This window comes from Anomaloglossus baeobatrachus, chromosome 9 (assembly GCF_048569485.1).
Source record: "Anomaloglossus baeobatrachus isolate aAnoBae1 chromosome 9, aAnoBae1.hap1, whole genome shotgun sequence".
In the NCBI taxonomy this organism is placed as follows: domain Eukaryota; kingdom Metazoa; phylum Chordata; class Amphibia; order Anura; family Aromobatidae; genus Anomaloglossus; species Anomaloglossus baeobatrachus.
In genome coordinates this window covers 176,520,272-176,539,814 of record NC_134361.1, presented here as the reverse complement: position 1 = coordinate 176,539,814, position 19,543 = coordinate 176,520,272, and the positions used below count along the sequence as shown (strand labels likewise).

At 50.9% G+C, this 19,543-nt stretch overlaps 2 protein-coding genes across 4 annotated transcripts in view; one reads left to right on the top strand and one right to left on the bottom strand.

The window, feature by feature from the left end:
* Positions 1–3,818: 3,818 nt before the first annotated feature.
* MARS2 (methionyl-tRNA synthetase 2, mitochondrial) lies at positions 3,819–12,946 on the bottom strand. Of its 2 annotated transcripts, none has more exons than XM_075322812.1 (3): positions 12,592–12,946; positions 6,928–7,262; positions 3,819–5,285 (listed from the first exon to the last, which is right to left on the bottom strand). In XM_075322812.1, the coding sequence occupies exons 1-3, from the start codon at positions 12,803–12,805 to the stop codon at positions 4,170–4,172; spliced, it is 1,665 nt and encodes a 554-aa protein (XP_075178927.1). In that variant the 5' UTR covers positions 12,806–12,946; the 3' UTR covers positions 3,819–4,169. The 2 variants fall into 2 exon arrangements, with proteins under 2 accessions (XP_075178927.1, XP_075178928.1); XM_075322813.1 differs by having other exon boundaries at positions 12,515–12,602.
* A 102-nt stretch (positions 12,947–13,048) lies between these two features.
* Positions 13,049–19,543, top strand: part of AIFM1 (apoptosis inducing factor mitochondria associated 1) — an 84,245-nt gene continuing 77,750 nt past the window's right edge. For both annotated transcript variants that reach the window (XM_075322810.1, XM_075322809.1), the window contains exons 1-2: positions 13,049–13,157; positions 15,116–15,252. In XM_075322810.1, the coding sequence (XP_075178925.1) occupies positions 13,073–13,157; positions 15,116–15,252 (222 nt within the window). In that variant the 5' untranslated portion in view covers positions 13,049–13,072. The remainder of the gene's footprint in view (positions 13,158–15,115; positions 15,253–19,543) is intronic.

Genomic DNA, 19,543 nt, shown 5'->3' with positions numbered 1-19,543 from the left:
CCGATCTTCATATGACATGGTTTGCAGACCTTCTACCATCTTGGTTGCTCTTCTGTGGACTTGCTCCAATATATCGATGTCTTTCTTGAATTGGGGCGCCAGAGCTGTACACAGTATTCCAGGTGAGGTCTGACTAGGGCAGAGTATAGGGGAATAATAACCTCTCTTGATCTAGATTCAATGCTTGTCTTGATACATCTCAGAATTTTCTTGGCCTTTTTAGTCGCAGCTCCGCATTGTTGGCTCATGTTGAATCTGGGATCCACTATTATGCCCAAGTCCTTTTCCCCGTTGCTATCACCTACTTTTATTCCTCCCATACTATATACGCTTTTTACATTTTTTTACCCAGATGTAGCACTTTGCAATTGTCCCTGTTAAACACCAACCTGTTCTCCTCAGCTCATTGTTCCAGTGTGTCCAGATCCTTTTGAATACGATCTCTTTCCTCTCTAGTGTTGGCTACTCCTATCTTAGTGTCATCTACAAATTTTATGTGTTTCCCAATAATTCCGTTGTCCAGAATTATTACAGGTTAGGTTCCCGGTGTACCGAGGTCACCTTGCCGTTGGTTACTGGGCTCACATGCATTGGCCAAGACCTAAGCTATATCTCTTTTTTTCCCAAAATATTCCTATAGCAGTCATGCAATGCCAGAGTTCCCTTATTCATTGTTCGCATTTCAGTGTGCAGTTGTATACATTTTGTAGGTATATGTATGAATGTCCACTAAAGGAATCAAAAAAATTGTTTAAAAGAACAGAGAGTCCTCAGTGGTTGATACCTTTTAATGGCTAACTGAAAAGATGGTAATAATTGCAAGCTTTCGAGACTACTCAGGTCTCTTCATCAGGCATGGTATAACACAAAATCTGAAGAGTCACGTATTTATACACAACAGGACTTAGAATAGTGCAGTAAAAAAAAAAAAAAAAAAAAAAAAAAAGAACAAGTTATATGAAACAGAACTATCTCTATGGCAGGGGGACAAGCTGTTCTAGCCATAAATACTGCTGCAGTTCAGTGTGAAAGTTTTATTGTCCTTTGATAAGGGTCTGGTCCAGGGCTGTGACACGCTCGGATGGTCAGAGGAGCACATCTTTTAACTGATGTAAAAAGACATGAATCCATGAGACACATTCATTCCTTCTCTGAATGTGTCAAAGGTCATCATAAGTTTGTACTCCCATAGTCTCCTGTCTCTCTGGGACTTGAAGTTTCCTTTCAATACCAGCAATTTCATGTCCATGATGCTGTGGTCTGAGTTACAAAAATGTTTGGCCACAGGTAGATCCATCCTTTTTTCTCTAATTGTGTGGCGGTGAGAATTCATCCTTGTCCTGAGCACTAAAGGAATCAACACTGTCACATTTACAATCACGAAGTTTTGCACAGACACCTCATTTGACTCGGAAAGTCATAGACTATGTTGTGAGGGGAAAATTTAGTTATTTGCCAAAAAACCTGCTTAAATTAAAGTCAGTGGAGCTGGGAATGGATCGGTTATTATAGACTCATATTATGGATAGAGACACACACACACACACACACACACACACACACATATAAAGAGACACACAAACTATATGGATGTCTGAGGCAATATATTTAAATAGATAATAAAACAAGCGCACTATGAGAAGCACCCGTGGAATCCTTTTAGCGTTTTAAAAAATTAGAATTGCTCACCTTTGTTGGTTGTGCGCCCCCGCACAACTTCAGTGAAGGCTAATCAGTCTGGAGTTCCTCCGAACAGATCCTATGTCCAGGCTTCCAACATCCAGATTGTGGGTATCGTTGTCGGCTACTGATTTCCACCGGCACCATGGAAATCAGGTTCTTGTTCCTCTCTCCTCCAGCTAACCAGCTGGATTTTTTGATATGTCAGCAGGTCCTTTGCTGCTAATACCGATTCCCAACAGGGAGGGGGTAAATGGATAATTCTTTCGGTCTAATATAGCGCAAAAAGGATATTTGCTGATATTAATTATTTGAACTTTATTGAATAGGCACTCCTATTATTACAACGCGTTTCAGCAGAGTTGCTTTCATCAGGTAAAATAGGACTATTTTACCTGATGAAAGCAACTCTGCTGAAACGCGTTGTAATAATAGGAGTGCCTATTCAATAAAGTTCAAATAATTAATATCAGCAAATATCCTTTTTGCGCTATATGAGGCAATATATTGGCTGTTTTGACAGTTAGCTTGGATATTTATCAGGTGGCCTATAGCAGCCAATCACAGCTCTGCTTCTATTTTGCTATGGGTAAATAGCAGCTGTGATTGGTTGCTATATGCAACAAAGGACATTCTTAGTATAAGAAGCTTATGTGTGAGGTAATTTGATGGCTCTCGAATAAGGTGTTGCAGATAAAGTAGTTCATGTTACTGTGGTAATCACTTAGTTAATTTGAGCTGTCGAATATATTAAATGAAGTATCCTGCTCACTCTTCAGGCGCCTTCTGCTTAGAAGCTGCTCACAATTTTTCACAGAGAACAAAAAGGAGAGGCAATGTCGCCACAAAGATACCAAAAAAAAGACGCTTCAGGAAAAACGCCAGACATTTTCCTGAAAGTTTTCTGCTTGGAAGAACTTGGTGGGTATGCCGGAGAAAAAGACTGTGTGCACATAACTTAAGTGCAGGCTGTAGGAAACAGCTGGCACCCTTTTTTTTTATGGAGCAGTCTCAGCTGCTGAGCCAGCTCCATATATTCACACTATCACGCTAGGAACGGGGAAGTACCAAGCAAGCGACGAAAGGACAGAAAGGAAGGCAACCCCTGAGTCTAGGGAAGGAGGAGATTGTGACCCCTGACCAACCCTACCGCTGGTCCCTAGGATCCCTCATCATTTATCACTGTCACGCTAGGTATGGGGGAGTACCAAGCGAATGTCGAATGGGAAGGGGATACCTGCATCTAGGGAAGTGGGAGATTGTGACCCCTGGCCAAACCTACCACTGGTCCCTCACCACTCTAGGTAGGTTCTGCACCTATGTGCCGAGCTGGATACCTGACCCTAGATAGCCCTAGTGCTGGACCCTAAATAGGGAACGGGTGGGATAAGCTCTTTGTCAACCCACTAAATGCTAAAGGAAGACACAAAAAAGGGCACACAGGGAAAAGTGCATGAGAAATGAAAAAATTAAAAGTAAAAGGATATTGAAACACCAAACTATTGAAATACCCTTAAAAATAACATTTATTAACAATATTCTAAAAGCACACTGTTGAGGGTGTCAGGGCCCAGGACGGATTCCCTAGGCTATCCCTGCCTTGCCACGGAGGCTGGCAAGTGACACCCTGCATAGTATTTTGAATAAGTGATATTTATGTGTCTTTTGTAGACCTATGTTCTCACATGGTGTGATTTTAGAATATTGTTAAAAAAGGTTATTTTTAAGGGTATTTCAATAGTTTGGTTATCCACAGAAGACTCAGGTAGAAGTTCAGCAACAATACCATCGATGAGAGCAAGCCACCTGCTTGCAACCAGAGCTTGTATGAACTGAATAATATCACCAGTCCAGGAAAGATGTGTTTAAATACTCTCAATAGGAATACTGATAATCAGCAGCTGGAGTGAAAGAGCTCCATTGGATCCCAAAGGGGGAGAGATGTATCCAGCAGGAAAACTGCCTAGTAGAATGAATACTAACAACAGGAACAATAGAAAGTCAGGGACCACTTTGCACAGACAGTCTACTGCTAGAAACCACATGACTGTCACCCGTGACACACACTCCGCGTAGGATGTACTAGAACCTCCAACATTGGGAAGCGGTTAAAGAGACAGGTTATTTTTAATTAAAATAGTATAAATCAAGTTTCTAGGTATTATTTTTCATTGTAATCCGGTCTCTAATGATAATGAGATGGCTGAAAAACCTTAATAAAATTTAATAATTTAGATTTACGTATTAACTGGTGACGTTTAGAGCATAATAATCTTTATATAGCGCCAACATATTGCGCAGCGTGTTACAATTCAGGGGTTCATATACAATCATAAGAAATTACTCTGTAATAAGAATATTTATGGGTTGTAGATGGAACGTAAACACGTCACACCTTCCTTTTTTCCCCATGTAGCAAGAGGTTCCTTCTGAAATTCTCAGAATTACCTTTTTTTACATTTCTATTTGAACCCTTGTGGACGTCGCCATTATTTCTGCTCCACCTCCAGTCTCCGATACAGGAGACCACATTCTGAACCCAATGTCCGACCCTGAAAGTCACATTTGTCCCCCGAAGTTGCCACAAAGAAACGATTCCCTTTTAGAGTTCTGGATACGTTAGGAACCCTGAGCCGATCCAGTATGGTTTTGGCCAGACCTGGAACCGCAGGCTGAAGAAGAGTGGCGTAAAGTCTTAACGACTCAAGGGTAAGGTACAGAACGGACTGTCCCCATGCCTTAGCGTCATCTCCTCCCTTATACAACTTCCATGGGGCCTGGCTCTGGAAGAAGGCATTTGAGCACCGTACGCTGCTGTCGATGGCCTCCAAGGCTTTGTTTGCTTGAAATCTATCCATGTACTGATCCACCAGTCCAGGCAGCTCTTTAACAGTACCCAACAGTCTGTTCAAATCATTCTGTGAGGAAGGCGGTACACTTGTGCACTGGTAATGTGGCCAACATTGCTCTGGATTTATTGTGTGTGCAGTGCAGCGGTTCAACAGTCCACCCAGTGCATCCGCAAGCTCAGAGTTTAGCAGTTTGCAAGCAATATGGTGCGTAAAGTCACAGTCTCGCTCGGGCGCACCATGGCGGAGCAGGAAATACCGCAGCCCATCCCTAGTATACCGCCTAATGCATTCCATAGGATCCACAACGTTCTGAAGGCTCTTTGACATCTTGACCCCATTACACGTCCAGTGGGAGTGGACAAGTAATTTTTTGGGTGGGGGAAGGCCGGCTGCTATCAAGAAAGCCGGCCAGTATACGGCGTGAAAGCGTAAAATATCTTTACCAAGCAAATGGGTTGACGGCCCCCAGGTAGCTAAATTTTGGTCTGGAAATCCAGCCACAGTTAAGTAGTTGATCAAGGCATCCAGCCATACATAGATTGTATGAGAGGAGTCGGAAGGGACAGGGATGCCCCATGATACACGAGAACGTTGACGAGACACAGAAAGATCCGGTAAGTCCTCCTCTAGCCACTGTTGAACAATACGAAGAAATGGAGCCGGGTAAATAGGTTCTGTCTGAAGCCAAGAAAGGAGTTCAGAGCGCAGATGGGAAAGTCTGAACATGTAATTTTCTTCACTCATCCAATGTACCTAAATGAAGAAGAGAGGGATGTTAAAATAGGTGTAAATACGTAAAAATCAAACAAAAGGTACAATAAGTGGTCAGGTCCAGTATAGACACAGTTTTTATAGTCTCCCGTAAGCTCTTCCTACTTGAGTGTTAATTTTCTAACATAGGTTGCAGCTGTTTCTCACCAGCCAAGTTACACATCATCGGGATAACATTTTGGTCGGGCTTCTACTACTTTCTGCAAAACCCATACTGGTGTCCCCACACTGTCCTGCCCCCCCCTCCCCCGGAGGTTACACCAGCACTCTCACCTTCCCAGCGATGACTGTCCTGTCCTCGGCTCCTGCTGCCAACTCCTGGGGCCTGCGCATGCAGCACAGGTCTCCTGGGAGTGTCCTTAGGGTGCACGCACAGCCCCCTTACTTAAAAAGGGTCAGTATGCCCTAACCTAGAAGTACCTCTTGGCCTATGGTTGAGATACATGAGGCATTTAAGAGACCTTCCCCTTAAGGGAGGTGCCTGGACAATATGTTCCCAACATTGCTAGTTCTCAGGTCCCTTTGTGCTGTTGTTGATGTTATTGCACTGAGTACTGCTCTGCTGATGTTCTTCTGTGTTCCAGTGCATGACGACTCTGCTGTTGCATCTACCCACACCTACTATTGCTACTAGCTACTGTCCACATCGGCTACTCCTACGATACTGGTCACTGCAGCTGCATCTACCCATCTCGGGTGCTGCTGCATCTACCCATCTTGGCCGAACCTGCGAAACTGGCGGCTGCTGCTGCTCTACTATCAGAGTCTATTTGTATAAATATACAAGGCACCAGCTGCCAGGGTACCGTGATCCTCTGGGGTGCCCTTATCGGCTACCTACCAGTGTGTTAACCTATCTCCACACCTCTAGTGGCTTTAGCAAAGACTCGGTAGCCATGCAGGTAAGCTCCTCCAGATTAGTGACTGGTGCCTTTGACCCAGTGGATCCACTTACCCCTTGCTCACTCCATGAACATTACACTTTCTCAGTCTGTAGGCTCACTCTGACAACCAGAAGACACTGATGTGCAGAGACAAGCATGACTCAATCCAGCCTATGATACTACAGTATAGATCCAGTGGAAGGCCACAAAACATACGACGCAGATGCCCATTGCACAAGGATGTGTAGGAATAAACATTTGGACATCTAGTAACATGTGATTAAAGGGAATCTGTCACTAGATTTGGGGCCTATAAGCTGCGGCCACCACCAGTTGGCTCTTATATACAGCATGTTAGAATGCTGTATATAAGAGCCCAGGCCGCTGTGTAGAACGTAAAAAACACTTACCTAAACGGTCGCTGCAGTGGAGTTAGGCCATATGGGCGTCTCTATTCTCCGGTGCCTTCTCTTTCGGCCATCTTTGTCATCCTTCTTTTGAAGCCGAAGTGCATGATGTTTCCCACGTCATCCAAACTCGCCGGCATTGAGGTCCTGCGCAAGTGCACTTTGATCTGACCTGAGCAGGGCAGATCAAAGTATTGTAGTGCGCCTGCGCGGGACCGGCGAGTGTGTATGACATAGGACACATTCATACGGGTCTAAGATAGTTGCTAGTCTTGAAAGTAGGACCTACACTCATACCATGTCTCCACCAAAATCTCCATCTTTCTCAAATACCTGATGTCCACTTTCTGCTGACACTCTGAAGATGTTGCCTTCTCCATCTCTGCTCTCCATGGTTTGCTCCTCACTTAGGAAGGCTTCATCAGAGGTGCAATACCATCCCTGGTATGTCCCCTTGTAGATATACCCTCTCTCTTCCAGCTTCTTCCAGAAGTGACACACTGCTTGTGAATGACGAACCTCAGTTGTGCGCACAAAGTCCGTGTAAGAGATGCCCATTGTGTCAAACATTTTGCGGAACTGCTGGGAAACCGCGGCACAGAGGTTTGATGGGTCCAAACCCAAAGCAGTGGCAGTTTGCTGCACCTTGATGCCATGTTCATCAGTTCCTGTAAAACACAAACATATCAAGAATAAACACTAAATTCTCCATCAGTTATCATACGCAATAACAAAAAGAGAACCCAAGCCATGTTCAAGTTTGGTTCAATTTTCGGCCCAAAGTAATATTTCAATCAAGCAATATGTCTGATGTGCATGAACACCCAATGGCCTCCATCTGGGCGCTTTCAAAATGGGTAAGTCAAGATGGTTTAAATCAAAATATGCCAAGAGAGTAAGAAACTGTAATTATTGAAGTCCAATGGGTAAAGGATGACATGGAGATTGCCTGAACAACGTAATTTTATAATTCGACAATGCAAAAAGCTTCTTCAGAGAGGACTAGATGTCTAGTGGCCCCTAATGGATGTAGCATTCTCGATAGTCAATATTATTATTATTTAACAGTCTTCAGCTCGATCTCGGGCCATGGCGACTTGTGGATGAATGCTTTGTAGGAAGATTGATTTTGTGCAACCCTAGATAGGTCCACCAGGGTCTTCTTCGCCTAGATAGGTCCACCAGTGTCTTCTCTGCCGTTACCTTGATAGTATCAAGCCATCGGGTTGCTGGTCTTCCTCTTCACCTTGGTCCTTCTATTCTTCTGCCCACGATATCCTTCTCCAGTGACTTCTCTCTTTGTATCTAACGGCATAAGTGCAGGAGGCAAATCTAAGCTTTTCGTATTTACTCAGAAAACTTACCTAACGCTATGTGCGCACTAGAAAAGTGATTTTTCTCAAGAAAATTTCTTGAGAAACTTCTGGGAGTTGAATATTACCGCACCGGCGGTAAAAACCCGCACCAAATCCGTGGGAAAAACGCATGCGTTTTTGCCTCGGTTTTTCCGCAGGTTGGTCCCTGCGGTTTTTTTTATGCTGAACAGAAATAAATAATATAGATAATCGATAGATAGACAGATAATGGATAGAGGGAAAGATGGATAGATGAATAGATAGATAGATAGATAGATAGATGAGAAAGACCTATATAATGTCCCACCCCCCTGCATATTCTAAGCTGGCACCCTTTAGTGACTTTCATGTGGCACTAAAGGGTGCTTAGCCTTGTATTTAGCCAAAAAATAAATAAATAAAAAAATGACGTGGGGGTTCCCCCTATTTTTGTAGCCAGCTAGGGTAAAGCAGACGGCTGCAGCCTGCAAACCACAGATGGCAGCTTCACCTTGGCTGGTAATCCAAAACAGAGGGCACCCCACGCTGCTATTATTTTACATTAAATAAATAATTTAAAACAAAAAACGTGGGGGTCCCCCCCAAATTGGATCACCAGCCAAGGTAAAGCGGACAGCTGGGGTCTGATATTCTCAGACTAGGGAGGTCCACTGTTATTGGACACTCCCCAGCCTAAAAATAGCAGACTGCAGCCGCCCCAGAAGTGGCGCATCCATTAGACGTGCCAATCCTGGCGCTTCGCCCCAACTCATCCCGTTGCCCTAGTGCGGTGGCAAACGGGGTAATATATGGGCTTGATGCCAGATGTGTAATGTCACCTGGCATCAAGCCCTGGGGTTCGTGATGTCAGGCGTCTATCAGATACCTGACATCACCAACCCAGTCAGTAAGAAATATAAAATAGACAACAAAAAAAGTTTTATTTGGAAAATAAACACTCCCCACATTCCCTCTTTCACCAATTTATTGACAAGAACAATCAAATCCTGGTCCGGCGTAATCCAATAAGGGGGGGGTCCCATGGCGATCCATACCATAGTCAATGTCCCAGTCCATGAAAAAGAGAATGTTGCCCATTGGCAGGGAGAGCAATGCAGTGACCTGAGCTAACATCAATGGGTCAGCCCAGGTCACTGCAGGGGATGACGAGCACTGCTGTCAGGAGGTTAGATGAGATCATTACCTGCTGTGATGATCTCCTGTAGTCCTGCCATCAGCGCTGTCACTGACTTCTATGCCCGCCGCGTTGTCAGCAGTATCGCGAGAGCCCGTGACGTCACCGCTAGTGACAGTCTCGGGCCGCTCGTGAGACTGGCATAGACAGCAGTGACGGCAGGAGATCGTCACCGCAGGTAATGATCTCATCTCACCTCCTGACAGCAGCGATCGTCATCCCCGCGGCTGCACGTACTGCTGTGTGTCAGTGTCTGCCTGAGCTGCAGCGTGACAAGCTGCTGATACTGCGGGCAGACACTGACACACAGCAGTGCAGGCAGCCGCGGGGCCGGAGCGGGACACAGACTGCACGGGCACCTGGAGGTCACACGGAAGCGCTTCTGTGCGGCGTCCAGGCAGTGTGACGTCTGTGTTTACTCTGCTCCGCTTCCTCTTCTGTCATAATGACATCACTTTCTGCAAAACCGCAGGCAGCGATGTGCATTACCGCAGGTAAATCGCGGCTATACCGGGGGTATACCGCACATCATTTGCTACCTGCGGTATACCCCCGGTATTTCGCGATTACATTACAGTGAATGGAGTGAAATACCGGGGATATACCGCAGCTACATGCGCAAAAGAAGTGACATGCACATTTTCTCAAGAAATTCTTCACAAAGAATTTTCTTGAGAAAAAAACGCAGTGTGCGCACAGCTATTTTTTTTTCCCATAGGTTTTGCTCGGAAATGTCTGCAGGAAGATTACAAACATTTCTCAAGAAATTTCTGCAGCAAAACCGCGGGTAAAACGGCCTAGTGCGCACATAGCCTAAATGTCCATGTCCCCTAAGTAGTGGGAAACCCCTTTACACCTATCATTGATGGATGCCACTGTGGGCATCTGCCAGCCATAGACGATAATGACACGTTTAACACATATGCCATACGTAGCTACAGAAAAGCTCATGGCAAATCTCTTTAATGGATGCCATGCTATGGCCTCTGTGATAAAGTACATGTTCTTCCACTGGCACCCGCGGATCGGCGTAACCTACAACATTCCACCCGTTTCAGACAGTATATTGACAGATCAGTACACTCTGTTGGCCTCTGCCTGATATTAGAGCCATACGGACATGTTTAATGAGGATGTTGTGAGCTTTACCTATATATTCATTAAACAAAAAAAAAAAACATTGGGACACTGATGGCCCATCCTTGCCTTATGTCTAAATGACGACCATGCTAAGGGCCCCTATCCATCACTGATGCACAGAATGCCATCCCCAGCGCACCATCATCCCCTGCGTCCAACAGGGCCTCATCCCCTGCGTCCAACAGGGCCCCATCCCCTGCGTCCAACAGGGCCCCATCCCCTGCGTCCAACAGGGCCCCATCCCCAGTATACGGAGAACCATATCACCTGTATGCAGAGCCCCATCGCCTGTATGCAGAGCCCCATCGCCTGTATGCAGAGCCCCATCGCCTGTATGCAGAGCCCCATCGCCTGTATGCAGAGCCCCATCGCCTGTATGCAGAGCCCCATCACCAGTATGCAGAGCCCCATCACCAGTATGCAGAGCCCCATCACCTGTATGCAGAGCCCCATCACCTGTATGCAGAGCCCCATCACCTGTATGCAGAGCCCCATCACCTGTATGCAGGGCCCCATCACCTGTATGCAGGGCCCCATCACCTGTATGCAGGGCCCCATCACCTGTATGCAGGGCCCCATCACCTGTATGCAGGGCCCCATCACCTGTATGCAGGGCCCCATCACCTGTATGCAGGGCCCCATCACCTGTATGCAGGGCCCCATCACCTGTATGCAGGGCCCCATCACCTGTATGCACGGCCCCATCACCAGTATGCACGGCCCCATCACCAGTATGCACGGCCCCATCACCAGTATGCACGGCCCCATCACCAGTATGCACGGCCCCATCACCAGTATGCACGGCCCCATCACCAGTATGCACAGCCCCATCACCTGTATATGGAGATCCCCATCACCTGTATATGGAGATCCCCATCACCAGTATATGGAGATCCCCATCACCAGTATATGGAGATCCCCATCACCAGTATATGGAGATCCCCATCACCAGTATATGGAGATCCCCATCACCAGTATATGGAGATCCCCATCACCAGTATATGGAGATCCCCATCACCAGTATATGGAGATCCCCATCACCAGTATATGGAGATCCCCATCACCAGTATGCAGAGCCCCATCACCTGTATGCACAGCCCCATCACCTGTATGCACAGCCCCATCACCTGTATGCAGAGCCCCATCACCTGTATATGGAGAACCATCACCTGTATGCACAGCCCCATCACCTGTATGCAGGGCCCCATCACCTGTATGCAGGGCCCCATCACCTGTATGCAGGGCCCCATCACCTGTATGCAGGGCCCCATCACCTGTATGCAGGGCCCCATCACCTGTATGCACGGCCCCATCACCTGTATGCACGGCCCCATCACCTGTATGCACGGCCCCATCACCAGTATGCAGAGCCCCATCACCAGTATGCAGAGCCCCATCACCAGTATGCAGAGCCCCATCACCAGTATGCAGAGCCCCATCACCAGTATGCAGAGCCCCATCACCAGTATGCACAGCCCCATCACCTGTATATGGAGATCCCCATCACCAGTATATGGAGATCCCCATCACCAGTATATGGAGATCCCCATCACCTGTATGCAGAGCCCCATCACCTGTATGCACAGCCCCATCACCTGTATGCACAGCCCCATCACCTGTATGCACAGCCCCATCACCTGTATGCACAGCCCCATCACCTGTATGCAGAGCCCCATCACCTGTATGCAGAGCCCCATCACCAGTATGCACAGCCCCATCACCAGTATGCACAGCCCCATCACCAGTATGCACAGCCCCATCACCTGTATATGGAGATCCCCATCACCAGTATATGGAGATCCCCATCACCTGTATGCAGAGCCCCATCACCAGTATGCACAGCCCCATCACCTGTATATGGAGATCCCCATCACCTGTATGCAGAGCCCCATCACCAGTATGCACAGCCCCATCACCAGTATGCACAGCCCCATCACCAGTATGCACAGCCCCATCACCAGTATGCAGAGCCCCATCACCAGTATGCACAGCCCCATCACCAGTATGCACAGCCCCATCACCTGTATGCAGAGCCCCATCGCCAGTATGCAGAGCCCCATCACCTGCATGCAGAGCCCCATCACCAGTATGCAGAGCCCCATCACCAGTATGCAGAGCCCCATCACCAGTATATGGAGATCCCCATCACCTGTATGCAGAGCCCCCATCACCAGACCAGTATGTCACGATTGTCCATACAAAGGTGAGAAGTGCCTTAGACCCTGAAGCTGTCCCTCTGCAGCAGCCTCACCTGGGGGTTTTACCGGACTGTTGGGGGGGTTAGCACGTGCTGCAGATATGGGGGTACCCACTCGCCCCATGTCTTACCGGTGCTGAGCCGCGTGTCCCGGCCGCACAGAGCGGAGTACCGGTGCTGCACGTCAGCCAGCAGTGCGGAGTACACGTGTCCGAGGTGCGGGGCCGCGTTCACATAGAATATGGGGGTGGTGAGGAGCGCAGCGCCGCTCTCTCCTCCATAGCCGGCCCTGACCATGTGCAGCACTGAGCCGCACGGCGCCTTCCTGCACAGGAGCCGCCACATTGTGCAGCCCCTTCTCTTGACCTTCCAGCACTCCCCGCTCCCTGCCGGGAAGCCCGGCCGCTTGAGTTACTTTATTCCACACAACTGCTGAGGAGGGGAGAGCCGCGAGGAGTCTGCGCCCACCGCATTATAAGAAGCGAATATATGGAACAGTTTTGGAAATCTCTTTGCCCTTACTAAACATGGCCGCCGGGGCTTCTGACTCCGCCCCTCTCCTGCCGGAACGCTTAGAGCAGGGCCGTGACGTCACCACACTAAGGTTCTGTCATGGCGCTGTCCAGAGCGGTCGTCCTCGGGCTGAGAGCGGGCAATGCCGGGCGGCAGAGCGGGCAGAAGCTACAGACGACTGGCAGTGAGTGCAGGGGAGATGGCGCCTGCAGCAGAGCCGCTGTGTTATGTGTCAGCGGGGGCTGTGCCCTGTGTGTGCCCTTCATGTGCAGTGCCAGCTGCTGATAGTGCAGTGTGGTGTGGGACAAGCTGAGACCAGCAGTGTTGTCATAGGGCCGCTCCTAACCAGTGCAGCCTGTGACTCTAATAGGGAGACATTAATACATGGGAGACTTATTAATACCGGCACAAATGGAGGCCAAAAATACTTAAAATAGCATTGGGCTCGTTTTTTTTTTTATTCTTAAAGGGGTATTCTTAATTTTGGAAGTTATTCCTCTCCATGGGGCACGACCTCTGTGATGCCCCCCGATATCTGAGACCCAGGCCCTTGTGAAAGCAGCAGTGGTCGATCCAGCGCCCCGCTGCCCCATTCGTTTTTATGGGAGTGCCGATGATCAACTGAGTGCAGCACTCAACAATCTGCGGCGGTCCCAAAGAGAGTGGAGCCGTAGTGCGCTGTGCTGACCGCTGCTTTTGTCACACGGGTCTCCCGAGGGACCGTGGAGGGCCGGGGTCTCCCGAGGGACCGTGGAGGGCCGGGGGCTCCTGCTGCAGGCAGATCCACGTGTAATTATCCACCAATGATGCCCCCGATGTGTTCGATGGGAGGCAAGTCCAGAGACGCTGCAGCCAGATCCATGTGTAAAGAGAGACCAATGACTCCCTCAATATGATTGATGGAAGGCAAGTCCGGACACACTGCAGGCAGCTGCTTGTGTAATTACACACCAATTATATCCCCATGTGTTCGATGGGAGGCGAGTCTGGAGACGCTGCAGGCAGCTCCCTGTGTAATTATCCACCAATGATGCTCCCAATATGCTCAATGGGAGGCAAGTCCAGAGACACTGCAGGCAGATTCATGTGTAGTTTTTGACCAATGACGCCTCCGATGTGTTCGATGTGAAGCGCATTTGGAGACTCTGCAGGCAGCTGCTGACCACTGACATCCACAATATGTGCCATTGGAGGCGAGTCTGGAGACGCTGCAGGCAGCTCCCTGTGCAATTATCCACCAAAGATGCTCCCAATGTGCTCAATGGGAGGCAGGTCTGCAGACACTGCAGGCAGAGCCTTGTGTAATTGCTGACCACTAACTTCCCCAATGTGCTCGATGGGAGGCGGGTCTGCAGACACTGCAGGCAGAGCCTTGTGTAATTGCTGACCACTAACTTCCCCAATGTGCTCGATGGGAGGCGGGTCTGCAGACACTGCAGGCAGAGCCTTGTGTAATTGCTGACCACTAACTTCCCCAATGTGCTCGATGGGAGGCGGGTCTGCAGACACTGCAGGCAGAGCCTTGTGTAATTGCTGACCACTAACTTCCCCAATGTGCTCGATGGGAGGCAGGTCTGCAGACACTGCAGGCAGAGCCTTGTGTAATTGCTGACCACTAACTTCCCCAATGTGCTCGATGGGAGGCAGGTCTGCAGACACTGCAGGCAGAGCCTTGTGTAATTGCTGACCACTAACTTCCCCAATGTGCTCGATGGGAGGCGGGTCTGCAGACACTGCAGGCAGAGCCTTGTGTAATTGCTGACCACTAACTTCCCCAATGTGCTCGATGGGAGGCGAGTCTGGAGACACTGCAGGCAGAGCCTTGTGTAATTGCTGACCACTAACTTCCCCAATGTGCTCGATGGGAGGCGAGTCTGGAGACACTGCAGGCAGCGCCCTGTGTAATTACCCACTAGTTCTCCATTAGCGTCTACAGGAGGTACAGAAACAGACGAGAAACCCTTTTAGATTTTAATATTGCTTCAGTATCGATCCTCAGATTGTTTTTATAGCTGTAAATTTCATAGAGGATGAATGTAAATCGGGCCCAAACTTACAGAAGATGCTGATTGTTTGGTCTGGAAATGTTGGGCGTTTCTTGGTCGCTCTGGACTCTTTCTAACCCGTCTCCTCTTCTTCCAGACTGCTTGTTACAGCGCTTCACCTCCCCCTACAATCAGGTATTAAGGAACTCCGGGAACCTCTCCAACGTCCCGTCCCCTGGAAAGGCTGCGTATGGAATATTTGTGGCAGTCGCTACACTAGGAGGGGGAATATATGTAAGTATGAAAATGGTGGATAATGGGAGGGTTAATATGTGATGTGCTTAAAGAGAACCTGGCAACTGCATTAGACTCCCTAAACTGCCACTGCAGCCCCGCTGCTTCCCTGGGCAGTGCGCTGATGGAGATGTGTGGCCCCGCTGCTTCCCTGGGCAGTGTGCTGATGGAGATGTATGGCCCCGCTGCTTCCCTGGGCAGTGTGCTGATGGAGATGTGCGGCCCCGCTGCTTCCCTGGGCATTGTGCTGATGGAGATGTGTGGCCCCGCTGCTTCCCTGGGCAGTGTGCTGATGGAGATGTGCGGCCCCGCTGCTTCCCTGGGCAGTGCGCTGATGGAGATGTGCGGCCCCGCTGCTTCCCTGGGCAGTGTGCTGATGGAGATGTGTGGCCCCGCTGCTTCCCTGGGCAGTGTGCTGATGGAGATGTGTGGCCCCGCTGCTTCCCTGGGCATTGTGCTGATGGAGATGTGTGGCCCCACTGCTTCCCTGGGCATTGTGCTGATGGAGATGTGTGGCCCCGCTGCTTCCCTGGGCAGTGTGCTGATGGAGATGTGCGGCCCCGCTGCTTCCCTGGGCAGTGTGCTGATGGAGATGTGCGGCCCTGCTGCTTCCCTGGGCAGTGTGCTGATGGAGATGTGTGGCCCCGCTGCTTCCCTGGGCAGTGTGCTGATGGAGATGTGCGGCCCCGCTGCTTCCCTGGGCAGTGTGCTGATGGAGATGTGCGGCCCTGCTGCTTCCCTGGGCAGTGTGCTGATGGAGATGTGTGGCCCAGCTGCTTCCCTGGGCAGTGTGCTGATGGAGATGTGCGGCCCCGCTGCTTCCCTGGGCAGTGCGCTGATGGAGATGTGCGGCCCCGCTGCTTCCCTGGGCAGTGTGCTGATGGAGATGTGTGGCCCCGCTGCTTCCCTGGGCAGTGTGCTGATGGAGATGTGTGGCCCCGCTGCTTCCCTGGGCATTGTGCTGATGGAGATGTGTGGCCCCGCTGCTTCCCTGGGCATTGTGCTGATGGAGATGTGTGGCCCCGCTGCTTCCCTGGGCAGTGTGCTGATGGAGATGTGCGGCCCCGCTGCTTCCCTGGGCAGTGTGCTGATGGAGATGTGCGGCCCTGCTGCTTCCCTGGGCAGTGTGCTGATGGAGATGTGTGGCCCCGCTGCTTCCCTGGGCAGTGTGCTGATGGAGATGTGTGGCCCCGCTGCTTCCCTGGGCAGTGCGCTGATGGAGATGTGCGGCCCCGCTGCTTCCCTGGGCAGTGTGCTGATGGAGATGTGCGGCCCTGCTGCTTCCCTGGGCAGTGTGCTGATGAAGATGTGTGGCCCCGCTGCTTCCCTGGGCAGTGTGCTGATGGAGATGTGTGGCCCCGCTGCTTCCCTGGGCAGTGCGCTGATGGAGATGTGCGGCCCCGCTGCTTCCCTGGGCAGTGTGCTGATGGAGATGTGCGGCCCTGCTGCTTCCCTGGGCAGTGTGCTGATGGAGATGTGTGGCCCAGCTGCTTCCCTGGGCAGTGTGCTGATGGAGATGTGCGGCCCAGCTGCTTCCCTGGGCAGTGTGGTGATGGAGATGTGTGGCCCAGCTGCTTCCCTGGGCAGTGTGCTGATGGAGATGTGCGGCCCAGCTGCTTCCCTGGGCAGTGTGGTGATGGAGATGTGTGGCCCCGCTGCTTCCCTGGGCAGTGTGCTGATGGAGATGTGTGGCCCCGCTGCTTCCCTGGGCAGTGTGCTGATGGAGATGTGTGGCCCAGCTGCTTCCCTGGGCATTGTGCTGATGGAGATGTGTGGCCCCGCTGCTTCCCTGGGCATTGTGCTGATGGAGATGTGTGGCCCCGCTGCTTCCCTGGGCATTGTGCTGATGGAGATGTGTGGCCCCGCTGCTTCCCTGGGCAGTGTGCTGATGGAGATGTGCGGCCCTGCTGCTTCCCTGGGCAGTGTGCTGATGGAGATGTGTGGCCCCGCTGCTTCCCTGGGCAGTGTGCTGATGGAGATGTGCGGCCCAGCTGCTTCCCTGGGCAGTGTGCTGATGGAGATGTGCGGCCCAGCTGCTTCCCTGGGCAGTGTGCTGATGGAGATGTGTGGCCCCGCTGCTTCCCTGGGCAGTGTGCTGATGGAGATGTGTGGCCCCGCTGCTTCCCTGGGCAGTGTGCTGATGGAGATGTGTGGCCCAGCTGCTTCCCTGGGCAGTGTGCTGATGGAGATGTGTGGCCCAGCTGCTTCCCTGGGCAGTGCGCTGATGGAGATGTGCGGCCCTGCTGCTTCCCTGGGCATTGTGCTGATGGAGATGTGTGGCCCCGCTGCTTCCCTGGGCAGTGCGCTGATGGAGATGTGCGGCCCTGCTGCTTCCCTGGGCAGTGTGCTGATGGAGATGTGTGGCCCCGCTGCTTCCCTGGGCAGTGCGCTGATGGAGATGTGCGGCCCTGCTGCTTCCCTGGGCAGTGCGCTGATGGAGATGTGCGGCCCTGCTGCTTCCCTGGGCATTGCGCTGATGGAGATGTGCGGCCCAGCTGCTTCCCTGGGCAGTGCGCTGATGGAGATGTGCGGCCCTGCTGCTTCCCTGGGCATTGCGCTGATGGAGATGTGTGGCCCAGCTGCTTCCCTGGGCAGTGCGCTGATGGAGATGTGTGGCCCCGCTGCTTCCCTGGGCAGTGTGCTGATGGAGATGTGTGGCCCCGCTGCTTCCCTGGGCAGTGCGCTGATGGAGATGTGTGGCCCCGCTGCTTCCCTGGGCAGTGTGCTGATGGAGATGTGTGGCCCAGCTGCTTCCCTGGGCAGTGCGCTGATGGAGATGTGCGGCCCTGCTGCTTCCCTGGGCATTGTGCTGATGGAGATGTGTGGCCCTGCTGCTTCCCTGGGCAGTGCGCTGATGGAGATGTGCGGCCCCGCTGCTTCCCTGGGCAGTGTGCTGATGGAGATGTGTGGCCCCGCTGCTTCCCTGGGCAGTGTGCTGATGGAGATGTGCGGCCCCGCTGCTTCCCTGGGCAGTGCGCTGATGGAGATGTGTGGCCCCGCTGCTTCTCTGGGCAGTGCGCTGATGGAGATGTGCGGCCCCGCTGCTTCCCTGGGCAGTGTGCTGATGGAGATGTGCGACCCCGCTGCTTCCCTGGGCAGTGTGCTGATGGAGATGTGTGGCCCCGCTGCTTCCCTGGGCAGTGTGCTGATGGAGATGTGCGGCCCCGCTGCTTCCCTGGGCAGTGCGCTGATGGAGATGTGTGGCCCCGCTGCTTCTCTGGGCAGTGCGCTGATGGAGATGTGCGGCCCCGCTGCTTCCCTGGGCAGTGTGCTGATGGAGATGTGCGACCCCGCTGCTTCCCTGGGCAGTGTGCTGATGGAGATGTGTGGCCCCGCTGCTTCCCTGGGTAGTGCGCTGACGGCGTCCTTACAGACATGGTAGCGGTTAAACGGTTAGGGCAGCCAACAGGTTCCCTCTTAAGGTTGGTTGTATCAAAAAGAAAAAAACTGATGATGGACACAGAAGATTAGCGATGTATATACACTGTTTTATAAGCTATAGAGAAGAGTTCAGTAATGATCAAAATGGACATTGCAGCGCAGCAGTGTCAGATGACGGAATATCCAGGGTCTATTATGGTTTATTATTGTCAGTTTAAAACCACAAACAACTGACACCATCTAGGAAGAGTATCCTGATCCATGGCTATAAACTACAATCTGATCAGTCAGATCTCCTATTCACCTGTATGGGAATTCCTACCACCGCTCCAATAGGGCCATTGGTGGGGTCTGCATCTATCTATGGATCGGCCATAAATGTGCAAGATGGGAAAACCCCCTTTAAACATTAGAAAATAAATGGCTTAAGAGCATGGACTTAAAGGGAACCTGTCAGGTGCAATATGTATCCAGAACCACGAGCAGTTCTGGGTGCATATTATTAATCCCTGCCTAACCGTCCCAGAATGTAGGAACATACATAAAGAGATCTTTAGAAATAAGTATTTCTAAAGGTCCTTTATGATATGCTAATGAGCGCAGGGACTAGTTAGTTCCTGCACTCATTCCATCCTCTTTATAAATTAACACGCCCACAGAGGTTGTACTAAAATGCTATTCATTGCCCAGCGTCATCTGCAGTGACGCGTGTACTTGTGTCCATTGTCACCGCCACAGACACCGGGTTTAGGCTCAGTGCGCATGATCAGAAGTCCCGGTACTAGGACTAGACCTCTCTGAAGCTGGGACGTGTACTCCCGGCTTCATAGTGAGCTGGAAGTGCCAGGACTTCTGATCATGCGCACTGACCTTAAACCCGGCGTCTGAGTCGGTGACAATGGACACAGGT